Source organism: Dioscorea cayenensis, chromosome 19 (assembly GCF_009730915.1).
Source record: "Dioscorea cayenensis subsp. rotundata cultivar TDr96_F1 chromosome 19, TDr96_F1_v2_PseudoChromosome.rev07_lg8_w22 25.fasta, whole genome shotgun sequence".
Classification (NCBI taxonomy): Eukaryota; Viridiplantae; Streptophyta; class Magnoliopsida; order Dioscoreales; family Dioscoreaceae; genus Dioscorea; species Dioscorea cayenensis.
In genome coordinates, this window is record NC_052489.1 from 27,427,428 (window position 1) to 27,446,014 (window position 18,587).

Consider the following 18,587-nt stretch of genomic DNA (forward strand, 5'->3'; position numbering starts at 1 on the left):
ATTTCTATTTTTCAAAATAAATGAGATTTTCCCGGGGATTGGTTTAACTAACCTACACTGCATACCTGGCAGACAAATGAGGGCCAATGACCATGTGTATTTTTTTTGTTTTGTTAGGGTTTTTTTCGCTATATATATATTTTTTTTTATTTAGCTATATAATGATTGAAATTTCTATTTTATTTAAATAATATTGGAAATTAGATGCATCATTATGTATTGACCAAAACAGAAGTGATTTTTGAATTCTGAAACATGTTCTTGTAATTAGCGGTATGATTGTTACAAAATTTGAAATTCAAATATTTCATTAGTCTAGAGGTTCATCATGCTAGCGCATGATTAACGAATTTATTGGATATTCTCAAATGGATTTCAATATGTATAAATGATAATTTTATTTTATTTTTTATATCATTTTTTGAAAGGAAAGACTGATTTGGATTAACTAACGAAAATTATAAGATCTGAGCTAGTGGCTTTTGAAAAAAAAATATGTAGACCTTTTTTTAAAAAAATATATATATATATATTAAAACTTACTTAACATAAAAACCTCTTATGGATAAGAACTCCCCTAAAAGTATATGTTTCAAAAGTAGCTCATAAGTCATCAAGTGGAAACAAAAGCAATTCAAAATCTTCGTCCACATGCCAACGATCACACGATATATTAGTACACGGGTCACTGATAGGACTCTTGTCGAGTGACGAAAGTTTGATTCTCGGTTGAGAGCACATTTTTGCAATGATTTAAAAACCGGACCGGACCGGCCGGTTGAACCGGGATTGAGCAAGGGAGCCGAGCCGATAAAAGCCGGTCCGATTACTCACATAAAATAGTAAAAGAACCGGGTCGGCCGGTTCAACCGGTTCAACCGGTGAACCCGGTGAAACCAGGTTGAACCGGACCGACCAATTTATTAATTTAAATTATTTAATTAGTTTATTTATTTTTATAATTAAAAAAACTTAAATAAAAGTTAATAAACTCATTAACTCGGTCCAAATTTCAAAAAGGCAAAAAGTCAAAACAAAATACTTGAAAACAAAATACTTGAAGATATTAATATATTATGATTTATTATCATTAATTTATTATAATTAACTTATAATTTTACGCTAATCAACAATTAAATCATTAAAATTAAAGTATTAAAGTATTAAACCAAACATTTCAATGGTTTGGTTTTTATTTTTTAATCATTATTGTTGTATACTTGTATACTTATATTTTTATTTAATTCTTTATTTTTTTAATATTTGTTGTATAGTTGTATCCTTGTATATTTGTATTTTTAAAAAAATTTTTAATTTTATATAAAGTTAAGACTTTGTGACCTTATAAAAGGTAATTTAAATTTGCAATATGTAATTTTTGTATCTTTATTATTATTTTTTTCTTTATTTTTTTGAAGTTATTTTTTTACTTATTTATTATTATTATTTTTAATTTTTAAATATTTATTTATTTGAAAAAATTAAATCCGGTTGAACAATTTTAATAACGTCAAGAGTTATTAATCAAGAGTTATTCACTAATATGAATGGGCATTTTTGTTGATTTTTTTGAATTTTTTTATAATTTTTATGATTTTTTTGACATTTCTTATTTTTAACAAAAATTTAAAAAAATAAAAAAATGTTGGGACCGACTGAGTCGAACCGGTTGAACCCGGTTGAGCCGCGAACCCGGTTAGTAGCCGGTTCACCAGCCGATCCCGGTTTTTAACTGCGTTTTTGTGAGATGTGAGCGGTGGTTGTATGTGGGTGGTTTCAATGCCCACGTGTATGTGGGCTCCGCTCCCACCTGCTCCACTGAAACTTGTGCACGCCCTTGATGATTCTAGCGGATCCCCCACTCCTCTTGTCAAAAAATCCTCGTCCACATGACATTTGCTAAAAAATTGTCACAAAAAATTACCTTCCTAAAGTATGTGTTGCGAGTTGCATTCGTATATTCTATGTATCAAACAACACAGAAAAATACTCTAATGCAATGTTTAGGAAACAACATTAAAAACATGGGCTCCTTGGCAAACAATCAAATATAAACCACTAGACCACTAGTCACCAGGGTAAATAGAGCAACTTGGTCATTGGGGTTAGCAAGAGCACGAGTTGCAAGTTATCTCTCTTGGATCACCCACACCACTAGTACAAGACCTAAGGAATTTATTTTAACTTCACTCTTGTAGCGTTAAAGACTACAAAAACACTCAAAAATAAAACATATAATTAATCTGGTAATTATCAAAACTGAAAGGAGCACTTTGGAATTGATTATGTGTTCATTTCTCTTTAACCAAATAATCTAAATGATGGTCTTAGACAATGGTCTCAATTTTCCTTTAGCAAAGTACAGAGACACTAGTGATTTCCAAATACCTCTTAAGGAGCTAAGATAATATATGAGTCTAAATATTTGCTAAAATAATTCCAACTTTGTGTAGTAAAAAGAGTATAAAAAGATTAAATGATCAACCAATTCTTTCACTGAGTGAAAGAGCACACAAGTAGCAATATTAGTATATATTAAGTCTTCTATTCGTAAATTTATCTATCGCATATAGTAATATTAGTATATTTTGTCTATTCTTAGTAAAGTTATCCAGTATGAGAGTTTTATTGTCCCATACTAATTAATTAAAAATATTTATTTTTTAAGAACAAGTTGATTTTTTTTTCCAAATAAGAGGGATAATTGCATAGTGCCAAACTCCATCACCAAGGAAAGTGTAAAATAATTTAATTGAGAAGAATTCATTAGTATGAGGATCCATATTTTGAGGCCTTAGCTATCTAGAGGAGGATCCATGACCTATAGGCTATAAATTTACATCTAAAACAAAAATAGCATCCACAAATAGGAAAGGAAAGTAGATGGAGATAAGACCCTTAAATGTGTACCTCAGTAACTTTGAAATCCTAAATATCATGCCATATATAAATTATGTTTTTTAAAAAATAATAAATTTGTTTAGATGTATGTTTGGTAACTTTTTAAATAAAAAGTAGAGTACTTCTCAATTGTAATTGTTATAAAATATAAATATATAAAAATCACTTCTCAATTATTTTTTTCAAGTTGAAATGTTGTGCCTATTATATATTTTTTTAATATCTCATAATAATATAAATAAAGAAAAATGATAATGAGGTTTTTTTTTATTTTCCAACTTTTTTTCTTATACTTTAAAAAAACTATATATATATATATATATATAATTTATTTTCATAATTTATACTTCAAATTTGAAATTTGATGTTCCACCCATCAATGCCTTATCCACACACTATATATATCTAGAATGGGGTGTCCTATATATAAATATAAATAAAACTAATAAACTATAAGCTCCCAACTAATTTATGGTCCCACTTTGATCTGGACTAGGAACAAGCCAGCAAATATAAAGCAAATAGCCCCACATCACAAGATACAAACAATCCAACAACTTAGGTCCCCATTACCCCAAAATATCAACCCATCAAATTCATGTCCTCACCTTCTTGTCAACTACCTCCTCACTGTCTTATTCTCACATTAAAATTTAATAATTTGTTTATGCTCAGACCCATCACCAACCATCTTAATTTGGATCAAGCACAAAATTAATATAGATATATATATACTCACCAAGTAAGCATCATGCTTGTGTTTTACTCCAAGCTCTCACTTTACCATTCCCACCTAAACTTCCACTGTGCCCCTTTTCAGGATTCTCCACTCAATGAATCCTTGTATCATAATCAAATCAAATATTAATTATATATTAAGGTAAACAACATTCAAATAAACATATTTTCTTATAATTTCCAAACCATAGTATATATATAGAGGATGAATCATCAATTCACGTGAGTAAATTTTAAATATAGAAAAATTATGTTTAAATATTGGACAAATTTTGAATTTCTGTCACTGTGCTTCTCACTGTATTTTGATCTTAATCATTCAATCACAGATGATCAATAACTCAATCAATTACAGTCATTCAATCTTATTTTTACGGGTCCTACAATGAAGTTAAAAAATAAACCGTCAAAATAACACAACACTCGTCTGGTAGATGGTACAATAGTTCTATACTATTCATCTATTTGCTACAGTAATATGTGCTTGTCTCTCACATTAATTTTTCTCTCATCTTTTTTAAACTTTGGGAACGATCTTGAACGTCCCAAAAGGAGAATTAGAACCAAAGACTGAATTAGGAATGAGCACAAGACCAGTGTCTCAGGTCCCAAAGGCTGAAATGGCTATTGCCAAGGCATCACCTTAGTTGAATTGAAACTTGAAAGTGAATTAGACCTTGAAGGAAGACAAATGCATCTCCTTTCTTTAGCACCTGTGTGAAAAAGCCTAAAATTTGGGAAGGATAGTGGGGAGCTATCTGGGGCGCCTCAGGATAATTAAAGGCTTAAAATTAAATTTTAAAATGAGACTTCTGATTTATTTAATAGATAAATAATTTTATTTAAATTTATGGTACCAAATCTCTATATGAGATGTTAATGCTCTTGCAAATTAACCAGATTTAATACTCCCATTTATGATATATTTGTATATTTCAAGTTTGCAATCAAGAGTTATAAAAATAAGATGGATAAAATAAATTGAAGGGAGATGTTGGGAAAAGAAATTCTTAAAAAAAAGGATGTTTGATTAGTGTGGAAAAATAAGTAAACTATTTTTGGAATAGGAGTTTTTGGAATATTGGTTGAGAGAAGATATGGAAATTGCTAAACATTAAATTAAAATATTTAAAATCTGTCCTGATTCTAAACATGTTTGTTGCGATTATATAAAATTAATTAAAGTTTAAAATTTAACTTCTTAAATTATTATAATAAATAAATATTACATTCACCATGTTAAAATTTTAAAACATTATAAATTTCATGAAGATTAAAATATCAATAGGGTGACTAACAGTTATTTGGTCTATTGGTATCGGTTCTTTTGCGTAAGGTTCTCATTTCGAGGCGAGAGCAAGATATTGTTAAGCTTGTGAGTACGCATCACATAGGTTTATGTCCCTAACTTAAACGTTAAATGGTGGTGTTTGTCGCATAGTGTCAAATATATATATAGGGTGTGGAATATGTGGAGGATATATTCTTGGCCTGTGGTTTTCCTTTCGGAGTTTCTGTGTCTGTCCTTGTGGTGTCTTTTTCTCTTATTTTCCTTTTACCCTCTTGGTGTTGGGTTGGGTCCCCCTCTGTTGTAGTCTTTGTCGCTTTGTGTGTTTTTTATTTTTGTGTTTTGTTGTTTGGCTTTAGTCCCCCTGGTGATTTGTCTTTGGTGATAGTTTTTTATATCTCTGTTTGTTTTTTTCTTTACTTTTTAATATATTTGTGGTTTATCACTTATATATATATATATATATATATATATTCCCTATTCTGCATTTACCCACATTTAATTTTCATATCCCTAACGGCAGGGCGGCTCAAGGGTAAAGCCAATCAAACAAAAGCTTTAAGCCCCAAAAAATTGGGGGCCTCATCTAAGTTTAAATCAATATAGTTTTTAAAATCTTATCACTATGGTTATAATAATAAACTATGTACTGGGTAAATAATAACTTCAAAATTTAATTTATGGCCTCATTATTCACTTTAAATTTTTAAAAATTTTAAAATCTTATCCTTGAAATCATAATAATTATTTATTATATAATTAATTAATATTTAAACCTTTTTATTTAATTCTCACTAATTTTAAATTTTCCATCAACTAGCTTTTTAAAATAAAAACTAATAAATTAAGCTCTTAATTTTTTTTACTTTAATGTATAATTAATTATGTTTTTCTCCCAACAAACAAATCTATTTCCAAAAAAATGTAGCTTCAATACACAATTAATTATCTTTTTCTCCCAACAAACATATAACTTCAACATATTTTTAATAATTTTTTTATTAACTAATTAAGGTCAGTTTTATGCTTGGGCTTTAGGCCTTTTATAAGCCTTGAGCCGCCCCTGCTAACTTGGGTAGAAGGACATTCCTATGCATGCAAGGATCACTCGGGTGTAGAGGTTCTCCGTTTCTTGATTCATTTTTGTTATAAATATTAAAAAATATTAATTAAAAAACCTCCATAAAAAGTTCAATCAACAAAATTTTAAGAGTAAATAAATATTGCAATACTACATGCAATAACAAGTACAAACTATAATTTAACTTAATAAAAATTTATAAAGAGAAACAAAATTTAATTTTTTATTTCTAAATGTCAGTATCCTTGACCAAAATTTTATTTTTATCATTATTTTTTTTTACAAGGTGAATAAGCCATTATGAAATAGAAGGCTTAGCACCAATGTGGTAGAATTAGTAGTCTTGAAGCTCGCCTGACTGGCACACTAGGGGTATACCTACCAAGCAATCTAGTCAAAGGTGCATACAAGCACATACATTGAGTTAATGATCACTCACACAATGCAAGTGCTCTAATCTAGCTAGTAGAGGCACAGAGTTAATTCATCATGTCCTCTTTTAGAGGACCAATTTTGGGTCTCTTTCACACATTGGGGACTTCTGCCACTCGATCTAAAAATTTTTGCCTTGTCAACAAATGCCCTTCTAATTGTTTAAAATAAATCACTTATTTATTTAATTTTTTTAAATATAGATATCACAAGTTTATGGTTGTATTTAATTATTTTTTTAGTAGTAATATTAATTTAATCATTAAGAAAATAGGTAGATAGGTTTTGAAGTTTTTGTTCATATATTTATAATATAAATAATTTAAATTATATGTTTCTTCTTTCGGTGTTTGTTGTTGTTGAGACTTGCTTCACCTTTGATGACTGTGGTTAGTCTTTCGTTTGTGTATTTTTTTTTATACTTCTTTACTTGCTTTCGTCTGTTTTATTTAATAAATTTATGATTTATTTATTTATTCATTTTAAAAAAATTGGAGCCTCTAGAATATTTTTTATTTCATTAAGATGAGCGACAAAATAGAGAAGGACGTGTACAAATCTCAAACGAGAATTGAGGTAAATTGACATCTATACTTTTTGAGGGACCACTAGGAGCAATCAGAGCAGAAGATGTAAAATCTACTTTGGCAACTGAGATACCAATTAAGAGTGTTCAAGCCTAGAATATGTTGTACAAACACTGGTGTCATTGCAGAGCCTTGAGGGTTGGATGTGTTGCCTGGTATGTCCAGGCAGTGAAAGGTGAAATCATCAACGGAGACCACTTGGTGGATTTTTGCATACAAATCCATTCGCAAACACTGAAACCTTTGAATATATTGAACACATTGATATATAGATCATGCAGAATAAAGTAACACTAGTGTCACCGCAGAACAAGTGCATGAGAGAAAGAGAGAGCCAAGAGAACAAGAAGAAGAACACGGGAAGCATCTTTATTGATTGAAGGAGCTTAATTGTGTGACATGAAACTCATGAGAGGAAATTGCTGTTCAAAGGGAGTGAAGTGTGATATATGATATGATGAAATTAATGGTCTACAAGGTTTGGTATTTTACTTATTTGGTTTCATTGATTTCTTCTTTCTATCATCTTCAAAATGCTCATTAAGTATATATGTTATTATATTAATTGTTTGCTTGAAAGAACGGAAGTAACACAACAGACTTATATATTCCAAGGCAACTAGATAAAGATTAGATATAATATATAAATGATATTTTTATTTCACTTTTTAAATAATTTTCTTTTCAAAGCAAATTATGAGTGGTTTTTATTAACTTAGAAAAATAATTATTTGCCTTATGTTCTTTTTAATTAGTGCTTATATGAAAAACATGCCCTTGTAGCTTCTTTAAAAAAAAAAAAAATTATGTAAACTATTTATATCTTGAGTTACTTTTTTTTTAAAATAATAAACTTGTTTAAAAATATTCTTCAAAATTGTCTTAATTTTAAAAAAATAACCCAAACAGCATAAGAAGGAGATTGGCGTTTTTGATGTTCCAAAAAATATATAAATAAATAAATAAACAAACACCAGTTGTTTATTATTTTGTCCCAACTGAAGATTGTGTCCATATATATATATATATATATATACTTCCTATAAGATTTTTAATCTTTCACAAAATAGAATTATATAATTTTTTTATTATCATAATTTATACTTAAAAGTTTTAATTTGATGATACATCCATCAATGCCCTTATCCATAATATATATATATATATATATATATATAGACAGGTCCAATAAATATAAATAAAACTAGAAGCTCCCAACAATTCATATATAGTTCCACTTAATTTGATCTATCTGGAGTAGAAACAACCCAGTGATTATTAAAATAATCAAACACATAAAAATCCCCAATGCACTTAAAATATCAACCCATTTATATTCATGTCCTTGCCTTCATCTGAACCGTAAATCTGCTCACTGTCTTATTCTCACATTAATATTTAATTATCTGTCTGCGCACAGACCAATCACACCAACTATATATGTTTGGATCAAGCGCAATATCATATATATATATATATATGGCTAAACATCATCTGTGGACGTTCGTAGAGTCGTCCGCAGATGATGTCATGATCATTCATAGGGGTTGGATGAGCGTGATTGATTCGATTCATTTGTCTTTGAGATTGATTGGGACTGGTTCGGATCAAAAACACCGCTCCATCCCACTTTTTATATAGTTCCACTTAATTTGATCTATCTGGAGTAGAAACAACCCAGTGATTATTAAAATAATCAAACACATAAAAATCCCCAATGCACTTAAAATATCAACCCATTTATATTCATGTCCTTGCCTTCATCTGAACCGTAAATCTGCTCACTGTCTTATTCTCACATTAATATTTAATAATCTGTCTGCGCACAGACCAATCACACCAACTATATATGTTTGGATCAAGCGCAATATCATATATATATATATATATGGCTAAACATCATCTGTGGATGTTCGTAGAGTCGTCCGCAGATGATGTACAGTACATTTCATAGGGTTGGATGACTGTGATTGATTCAGTTACTGTGCTGAGATTGATTGGACGGTTCAGATCAAAATACTGTGCATCCCATTTTTTACTGTGCTTATGAATAGTGCACAGTATTACTGTTCATAGAACAGTGTGCAGCCGCTGGATTAAAATCCAACGGCCCATATCAACGTTCACAGATTACGTTTCTGTGAACGTTGACAGAGGATGCATCCTCTATATATATATATATATATATATATATATATATATGTATGTTTTACCATTAAGCTCTCACAAGTTATCACTACTCACACCTTAAACTTCCACACTGTCTTTTTTCATGATTGATTCTCCACACAATTAATTAATATTCCTTGTATCATAATCAAATCAAATATTAATCATATATAAAGGCATCCAACATGCAAACAAGCATGTTTGCTTATTTCCAAAACATAGTAAATATATCTATAGGTATATTAATTATGCATGTGAAGCGGTAGCTAGTGGGTACGTAATTATATAAGTAAATACTAGAATTTGGACTGGAGGTAGTCAATGATCTTCACGTCCAGTTGAAAGGCCTTGGCAAGAATAGCATCATTAATGGGTGGATTAGAACCAAAGACTGCATTAGGGATGAGCACAACACCAGGGTCTTGGCTCCCTAACCCTGAAATGGCCACTGCTGGGGTATCACCATAGTTGAATTGGAAGTGAATGAGACCTTGAGGGAAGACAAACACATCTCCCTTCTTTACCACCTGTGTGAAAAGTTGGAAATTAGGGAAGGAGGTGACGAAACCGACGTGAAGTGTGCCTTCGATCACCGTCATGATTTCAGTTCCCCGGGGATGATAGTGAGGAGGAATCAGACCATAAGGTGCAAAATCTAATCTTGCAAGTGAGACACCAAGAGTGTTCAGGCCTGGAAGTTGTTGTACAAACACTGGTGTCACTGCAGAGCCTTGAGGGTTGGATGTGTTGCCTGGCATGTCCAGGCCGTGAAAGGTGAAATCATCAGCTGAGACGACTTGTGGAGATTTGCAGACAAATCCATTCACGAGCACTGAAATCAAGAACAAGAACCATAGAATATAAATATTGATCACAATGACATATATATATAGATCATGCATGCACAAAAACCTACGTTAAACTTAATTTGTATGTGCATGCATGCATGTATATTACAAGTACCAGTGGATTTGAGGTCTGCAACACAGAAATCCTGGAGAGGACTTGGATCTGAAGCAAGAGAATGAGAGAAAGCCAAAGCTAAGAGAGAAAGAAGAAGAACATAAGAAGTAGCCATCTTCTTAATTAATTTGTTTATTTCTCTCTCAATGCTATGAGTACTACTTTAGCTTTGATCTTTAATGGGGTAATGAAGGATCTATATATAGAACTAGGGTTTGAAGCAGTCTTACATGGGTGCATAAGCATGTTTGAGAAGATGAAAAGGTCTACAATGTTTGGTATTGCTTGCATTCTCTCTTACCATCAGTTACTGCAGAGAAGATACATCCTAAATTCTAAGAGAAAGGGAACCTAATTAATTAGATGATACCTAATGCTAGAAATTCCTACTCTAATAAAGACTCGTTCCTTCATTGAAGTTGGTGTTGAAATTTTTTTCATAATGGATTTGATATTGTATAATTTGTGACAAATCGTCTTAGGATTAAACTTGTCTTATTAGACCTGTTCAAATGAGTGAATATATATATTTGTCAAAGGTTGAAAAGTAATTAGAGCTCAAGTTTCATAGAAATTTTCCAAATGGTGGTTTACACATATCCTCTATATATATATTAAAGTATATAGTGACAATCTCGTCAACTCTAATATATATATATATATATATGGGAAAACATCATCTAAGTAAGTCCCTAGATTTGAAATCTAGAGACGTTTTAAATCTAAGCCGTTGGATAATCATCCGACTGATTGATCGATTATATAAACATCTGACACCTTTTTATCTGCTCACGATCATCGCATAACACCGTAGAACGCGGTTTCTACTGTTTATAGTGATAAGAGCCGTCGATTATCCGGCTAGCTACTATGGACATCCCTAGATTTAAAATCTAGGGACGTCCCTAGATGATGGATTCTCTATATATATATATATATATATAAGTTTTCTATTGTCACATATATTTTGCAATTAATTAAATGACTCATCTATATTAGCAGGCCAAAAGAATTAAAATGATATTTTCAGTTTCAAAGTAAGAGTGTGTTATTTATAAACTCATCATGTGATTTTTTCATAAATATAATATATAATAGATTTCTTTTTTCTTCGTTTTCTTTCTTGTCCATTTGGATGGGCCTTGCCTTACATGACTAAACTTCTATCTAAACTAACTTTTTAGATTAAAGTCCATGATGTCATTTTTGAAATAACAGATTTTTTTATTTCTAAACTACTTCAATAAATTAATGGATGTGAATAATCAATACAACAAGGTTCATCTTACTTAATTATTTTTATTTTTATTAAAAAAATATGGACAAATTACTCTTGAGAGGAGAAAATTCAGCTTGCTTGTGAGTGAACTTTCCTACAGAAAGATTAGTCTTAATTGCAATAAGATAAATTCATATCTAAATTGTGTGGTATAAGTATTAAGATATGATTGTAAAAAAGAGATGATAAATGGTTTAAATTAATTATATATAATTAATTAGGATGAATACCCTAAGGAAGATTTTTTTTTTTAATTATCCACAAGTCTCTGAATTGGAATAAAGTCTCTGAGAAAATTTCAATATATATATATAGTTATAAAATCCTCATTTCTCAAAAAATAAATAAATAAAATCCACAAAAGTTTTTATTTAATCGTACCATTTTTAATTTTTTATAGTTTTTTTGAAAAATAAAGTTTTTTTTTGGATAATTGGAAATTTGTGAGGGATTTATGTGTCTTTTACAACAAAATAAACAAAAATAACATACGTGTGTTATTTATAATAAACTTTTCATGTGATTTTCATAAATATAATATATAATAGATTTCTTTTTTCTTCGTTTTCTTTCTTGTCCATTTGGATGGGCCTTGCCTTACATGACTAAACCTCTATCTAACCTAAATTTTTAGATTAAAGTTCATGATGCCATTTTGAAATAACAGATTTTTATTTCTAAACTACTTCAATAAATGGATGTGAATAATTAATACAACAAGGTTCATCTTAATTAATTATTTTATTTTATTAAAGAAATGGACAAATTACTGTTGAGAGGAGAAAATTCAGCTTGCTTGTGAGTGAACTTTCCTATAGAAAGATTAGTCTTAATTGCAATAAGATAAATTCATATCTCAATTTTGTGGTATATGTATTAAGATATGATTGTAAAAAAGAGATGCTAAATGGTTTAAATTAATTATATATAATTAATTAGGATGAATACCCACAATATAAAATTAAGGAATAAGTTTTTTTTTTTTTTATTATCTACAAGTCTTTGAATTTTTTTTTTTTTTGAATAAAGTCTCTAATTTTCAATATATATCTTTATAATATCCTCATTTCTCAAAAAATAAATAAATAAAACCCACAAAAGTTTTTATTTAATTGTATCATTTTTAATTTTTTATAGGTTTTTTTGAAAAAAAAACCCAGTTTTTTTTTTGGATAATTGGAAATTTGTGAGGGATTTATGTGTCTTTTACAACAAAATAAACAAAAATAACATACTTACTTCTAGGGTTGGTAATTATGTTTATGATTGTTATCAATATTATGCTATTATTATTAGTTCTAGGGTTGGTAATTATGTTTATGATTGTTATCAATATTATGCTATTCTTATTACTAGATAGGTGGTTAATATTAGTTTTAAGATTTCTATTATTTAATTTTGATGGCTCTTTTTTTTGCAATAACTGTGATTCATCCATTTCCTCAGTATAATGTATGAGATTTCATTACATTTGCATATTGAAGTCAAATGTCTTAACTACTCAATCATTAAAATAGTGGTCATGCAAAATCTTCATTAATCCCATTACTTAAGATTGAATTCCCCACCCCTAAAAAATGATATCTTCCCTTAAAAAAAAAATTATTTTGTAAAAAAGTATGTTTTAAGATTCTTCTCTATTGTTTGTACTTCCTTAAATACTCTATTTGCATGATCTCTAAAAAGATATAAAAAAACCAACGCTCACATGCAATTAACATTCTCCGCAACAATACATACATATATATATATATATATATATATATATATATATGTTCCTCGTTCAATTTTGAAATTCAACTATTTGTACTTAAATTTCAATAATTTCTGGAAATTGTTTTCCAAAAAGACAGGATCTTATTTAAAACTTGGAATGAAATACAAGAAAAAAATAAAAGGCTTTTATTTAATTGTACCACAACATTTCGAACAAACAAACATATTCAGCAAATACAGAAATCACAAACACATATCTATAACAAACACAACAATAAATGAATCCCATTGAAGAATGACAGCATTCGCTCGCTAACTAGAATTTAGACTGAAGATAATCAATGATCTTCTTGTCCAATTGGAAGGCCTTAGCAAGAATACCATCATTAATGGGTGGATTAGAACCAAAAACAGTATTAGGGACAAGCACCACACCAGGATCTTGACTCCCTAAGCCTGAAATGGCCACTGCTTTCTTGGCACCATAATTGAATTGGAAGTGAACAAGGCCTTTGGGGAAGACAAACACATCTCCTTTTTTCACAATCTTCGCGAACAGCTTGAAATCGGGAGCGGAGGTGACAAAGCCGACATAAAGCTCGCCTTCAAGCACCGTCATGATCTCGGTGCCACGGGGATGATAATGAGGGACAATGAGACCATAAGGAGCGAAATCAAGTCTTGCCAGTGATATTCCAAGAGTGTTCAACCCAGTAAGTTGTTCTACAAACACTGGTGTCACCGCTGACCCTTGAGGGTTTGATGTGTTCCCTGGTTTGTTGAGGCCGTGTGCGGTGAAATCATCGGCTGTAACGAGCTTTGGATTCTTGCAAACAAAGCCATTGAAAAACACTGCAGCAAGGAGAACAATTCGTGAATTCAAGATCAGATATACACAATGTAAAAAAGATACATCAAGAATTACATGCATGCATGCATGCACATGCATTGATAGTGATTAAATTCATACGTACCATTAGAGTTGAGGTCTGCCACACAAAAGTCTTGGAGAGGACTAGGGTCTGAAGCAAGTGAATAAGAGAAAGAGAAAGCTAAGAGAGCAAGAAGAAGGACATGGGAAGCCATCTTAATTAATTATCAATGGAGCTTGTGTGGTATCAAGTTCATGAGAAGAAGGGCTATTTAAAGGAAGTATGATATATGAGATGATGAAATGGTCTACAAGGTTTGGTATTTTACTTATTTGCATTCATTGATCTCTTCTTTCGATCATCTTCAAATGTTAATTTATTATATGTTATTATATTGTGCTGAAATTAAGATGAAAGAAAGAAGGTAACACAAAAGACTAATTCCATGCTAATTAACCAGAAGGTTAGGTATATATATTATGTTAGTCAAAGTTCATTAGTTTCTCTGTTTTATCAATATTTTTTGTGTGTGGTTGGTTAGCTAACTAATTGGTGCAGTTAATTTCCCATGATTAACGAATTATATAATCTCCTTTTCTTAAAAAAATATAATATAATCTGTCTTAATTAATTATTAACATGGGTTTAACTTAATTTTGACCTTTCACTTCTGCATTTGTTTTGATGCTAACCAAATCTGCATCAATTAATGTTGGATTTCTGAACTTAGTTCAAAGGAGCATTTCAACAAACACCTCATGCACATGATCAAAATAAGGTTTAGTAGCTACACTATTTGACTACCAACTCATGCTAAAAATAATACATGACATTCCACAATTACAAACAAATAAAAAGAATTCTAATGCCTTGCTTGTTTGGGGGTTTTATATGGTTTTATAAAGTATGGTTTTAGATAAAACCTTGCTTGGATCCAAGGTTTTTGACATGGTAAGGTTTATGGGGGTAAAATGGAGGTTCTCAAACCTCCATTTTACCCCCACTTCTCAACCCTCCAAATTGAGGGGTTGGGAGGGTTTTACATTTTTATTTGACAAAAATACCCTTTAACTTTTGTAATAATTACATACATGCCATTTGTATTAATTCACTCTAAGCTAGGACATTTGCTTCATTTCTCAGAGCCCTAGCTATACCAGCTACGATTTTCCCATTGTTGCAAGTCACTCCAAGCTTAGCCGGAGCTTCACCGGACCTCCGTCGGACCTTCACCGAACCAAAGTTGAGGTAAGTTACTATGAGAACCCCCAATCTATGTATTTAAAATGAGGGTTCTTTCTCATTGAACAATGTGTGGTTGTTTGTTGGAAAAGCTTTGTTTTGTTGTTTGTATGAATTCTTAGATTTAAATTTATACAAAGGTGTTGGTGATTTATTTGTGCTGTTTTGTTATCTAGTGCTGGTTTTTGCAAAATTCCGATATCTTGTTGAATATATATAATCTCTAGTATTGAGTAATGGGTCATTGTCTTTGGTAGGATTTTGTTTTTGCAGGCTGTGCTCATGATAATGGCATTACTGCTTTTTGTCCCTTGCTTTAACTTCTAGAAACATGATTTGTGAGGCTTTGTTATATAATGTAGGTAATCTAGATTCTTGTTTTTGATTTTTATGTATCCTCCTTGTCATTTTTTTTTCCCAAAAGTCTAAGCATTTTATTTATGGAACTAGTTTGGTTATTGATACATAGAAATTGAGGAAGCTCAACATAAATGGAGTAGAATTTCAACAATGAGAAAACATATATTTCTTTGTTTCTTATGATGTTAACACCAAATTCATTTAAGTGGTACAAATATCCCATTGAAAGATGCACTAATGCTGTTCAGATGACTTAATAAAAAATTAAGAAAATATTTAAAAGATGCAGAACGTAATTTTTGCTTAGTTAGCAATGCATCTGGATCAGTCATCATAGAGACATAAACATTTACATCAAACCTAAAATACAAAGGCAAAATGTTCCAAGTATAGCACAACCTAGTATTGCCATGAAATTTGCCATATAAACCAGTATTATCAAGTTCAACAGCTTGACACAAAGGATTTTTTTTTTTTTGCTTGAAACAGATAATTTCATATAGTGTGATGAACATTTTCAAGTTCTAAGAAACCTAAGTTATACCAAAAATTTAATATCATGGCATCTATCATATGGTTAGATTAAAGAATAAAGAGCACATTAGACATTTAAGAGGATATCTCAATGTTCAAAATTGAACCAATAATTTTATTTTTTAGGTTGAAATCATAAGCAATATCCCATGGTTATCAATTAGAGTCCAAAGGCAAATCCAGGCCTAACCATGACGATACCAACCTCTACACTGCCAGAAACCTCGTACCCTTCAATTTTAGTCTTAATCCACTCATTCACAACAAATGGACGGGTTGCATGGATCATTACACTTGATAGAAAATTTGTGAATATCTGCAACAAAAATAACATATTAAACCAGTCCATAATTTTCATCAAGTAAACATATACTAAAAGTATAGTGTTACACCATGTATTGATAATCAGTTGAATAGGTATTCTAACATAAAAGACAGCACCTCACGGCCAGCAAGGGTCAGCAATACAGTTCCAAGACCTCCAGCAGTAAGCCATTTCTGGATTGAAGATAAACAGAAATGTCCTAAACTAAAAAATAAATCTCACTATATCACTCCTTTGTTCCTCACCTAGCTGCGATTTTCACAACCAGATTTTATTTATTTATTTATTTATTTTTCTAATGGAATTTTTTCATCATTATAGTCTGGTCCTTCTAATTTATGCTATTTCAAAGTCTTGTATTATATATTATTTCATTTCATTTCCATTTGTTATCATATTTCGTTTGAAGTCTGAAAACAAAGGTTTCTTTTTTAAAAAAACTAATATAATATTTCATTTCATTTGTTATCTTATTTCATTTGAAGTAAATTTTCCTTTTGTATTGTTATTTTTTTAATATTCATGAATAAACTTTTCATGCTTTAGATGGAAGATGAAAAAATTGCATTATGTAAAATGCTTCTCGTACGACAATTGTTGGATAATCCTGTCATGAAATTGCACCACCTACATCATGTAGCAACAATTCAAGTTGTTATTGCCGTAATTGTTCGGCTTGTGCGACGCCGGATTGAAGTTAGACGAAACAAAAGTCAAATAACACATGAGATACGGCTCGAAGGCGACCGAGCAAGAGATGAATTAATGTCACACTTGTTGTCAAGTGATTTATGTCATAGTATGATTAGAATGAGTTCTTCAGCTTTTTTAAGTTTATGTGATATGTTAGTTAGAGATGGTGGTCTTCGAGCAACTTTGCACGTGTCGGTCGAGGAACAAGTTGCAAAAACTCTTTATGTATTAGGTCATAATGTTACACATCGTGAGTTATCTTTCTTTTTCCGGCATTCCCGTGAGACCACTTTTAGGCATTTTCATAATGTATTGCAAGTTATAATAGAGTTGGAGGACAAATTTATAACACAACCTGATGGGGCACAAATTCCTTCAGAAATATTCAGCAGTAACAGATTCTATCCATATTTCAAGGTAATGAAAAATTTATTAAATTCCAAGTTCACTATAAATACGTGAAAAATTTAGAATAAAATATGAGATGTGTTAATGTCAAGATTGTGTTGGTGCTATTGATGGAACACATATTCGGGATCAAAGTTTCTAGTGCTGAAGCTCCGAAATATCGTGTGAGGAAGGATTATCCAACACAAAACGTGTTAGTGGCATGCACATTTGACTTAAAATTCACATACGTGTTACCTGGGTGGGAAGGAACAACATCTGATTCAAGAATAATAAAGAATGCATTAAGTAGACCTTATCCTCTAAGAATTCCAGAAGGTATTCATAAGTATGATATAATGTTGTTCACAATTCCATATATATGCTCAACATGATAATAACATTTATTTTATTGTTAGGAAAATATTATCTTGTTGATGCGGGATTTATGTTAAGAAGTGGACTTATTACACCATACAAAGGAGAGCAATATCACTTGAAGGAGTATTCAAGGAATCCACCAACAAATCCACGTGATAGGGACAACTGGACAACATGCCGAGACCGCGTCAGAGATGAGAAGTAGACTTCAAAATTCGGGAAATATATCACGTAGCCCTTATTCGGCGGACACAATCAATGATATTGACTTTATGGTTTCCCAAAATGAAGTAAATTTGGAGAATTTGTGTGAGAATGAAAATATGACTTCACATGACAATTAAGTTGAAGATGAAGCTTCACCACTAGATCAACCATCACAATTTGAGGCTCCAAGTTCTTTTAGGTCCAAAAGAGTTAGAAGAAATGACAATCATGAAGATGCAGACATGTCCATAGCTCTTGCGTCAATAGCTAGTGCTCTCGTTCAATCAACTAAGACAATGGAGAAAACAAATGCAACCATAGAAAGATCCACAAATGTGCTAGAACAATATGTTGCAAATCGGGATCCACTTAAATATTTTGATGTATGGGATATGGTTACAAACATAGGAATGCCACAATATCTCCATACCA

The 18,587-nt window shown here is 30.8% G+C and overlaps 3 protein-coding genes across 3 annotated transcripts in view; 1 reads left to right on the plus strand and 2 right to left on the minus strand.

The window, feature by feature from the left end:
• Nucleotides 1-9,338: 9,338 nt before the first annotated feature.
• Nucleotides 9,339-10,309, minus strand: LOC120283482 (putative germin-like protein 2-1). The gene is made up of 2 exons (XM_039290176.1): nt 10,160-10,309; nt 9,339-10,028 (listed from the first exon to the last, which is right to left on the minus strand). Exons 1-2 carry the CDS (start codon nt 10,272-10,274, stop codon nt 9,493-9,495), a joined length of 651 nt encoding a protein of 216 aa, XP_039146110.1. The 5' UTR covers nt 10,275-10,309; the 3' UTR covers nt 9,339-9,492.
• Nucleotides 10,310-13,359: 3,050 nt separating this feature from the next.
• Nucleotides 13,360-14,243, minus strand: LOC120283483 (putative germin-like protein 2-1). The gene is made up of 2 exons (XM_039290177.1): nt 14,129-14,243; nt 13,360-14,006 (listed from the first exon to the last, which is right to left on the minus strand). The coding sequence occupies exons 1-2, from the start codon at nt 14,238-14,240 to the stop codon at nt 13,471-13,473; spliced, it is 648 nt and encodes a 215-aa protein (XP_039146111.1). The 5' UTR covers nt 14,241-14,243; the 3' UTR covers nt 13,360-13,470.
• A 3,054-nt stretch (nt 14,244-17,297) lies between these two features.
• LOC120249311 overlaps nt 17,298-18,587 on the plus strand; it is a 3,627-nt gene continuing 2,337 nt past the window's right edge. Inside the window, exons 1-3 of the mRNA XM_039257813.1 lie at nt 17,298-17,597; nt 17,681-17,906; nt 17,987-18,135. Coding sequence (XP_039113747.1) covers nt 17,298-17,597; nt 17,681-17,906; nt 17,987-18,135 — 675 coding nt within the window. The remainder of the gene's footprint in view (nt 17,598-17,680; nt 17,907-17,986; nt 18,136-18,587) is intronic.

What these genes read in the sequence shown, in the direction of transcription:
- LOC120283482 (XM_039290176.1), bottom strand. Translation starts at nt 10,274, where the DNA reads ATGGCTACTTCTTATGTTCTTCTTCTTTCTCTCTTAGCTTTGGCTTTC. An exon ending in TGCAGACCTCAAATCCACTG is followed by an intron (nt 10,029 to 10,159) that starts GTACTTGTAATA and finishes TCTTGATTTCAG; the next exon opens with TGCTCGTGAATGGATTTGTC.
- LOC120283483 (XM_039290177.1), bottom strand. Translation starts at nt 14,240, where the DNA reads ATGGCTTCCCATGTCCTTCTTCTTGCTCTCTTAGCTTTCTCTTTCTCT. An exon ending in GGCAGACCTCAACTCTAATG is followed by an intron (nt 14,007 to 14,128) that starts GTACGTATGAAT and finishes TCCTTGCTGCAG; the next exon opens with TGTTTTTCAATGGCTTTGTT.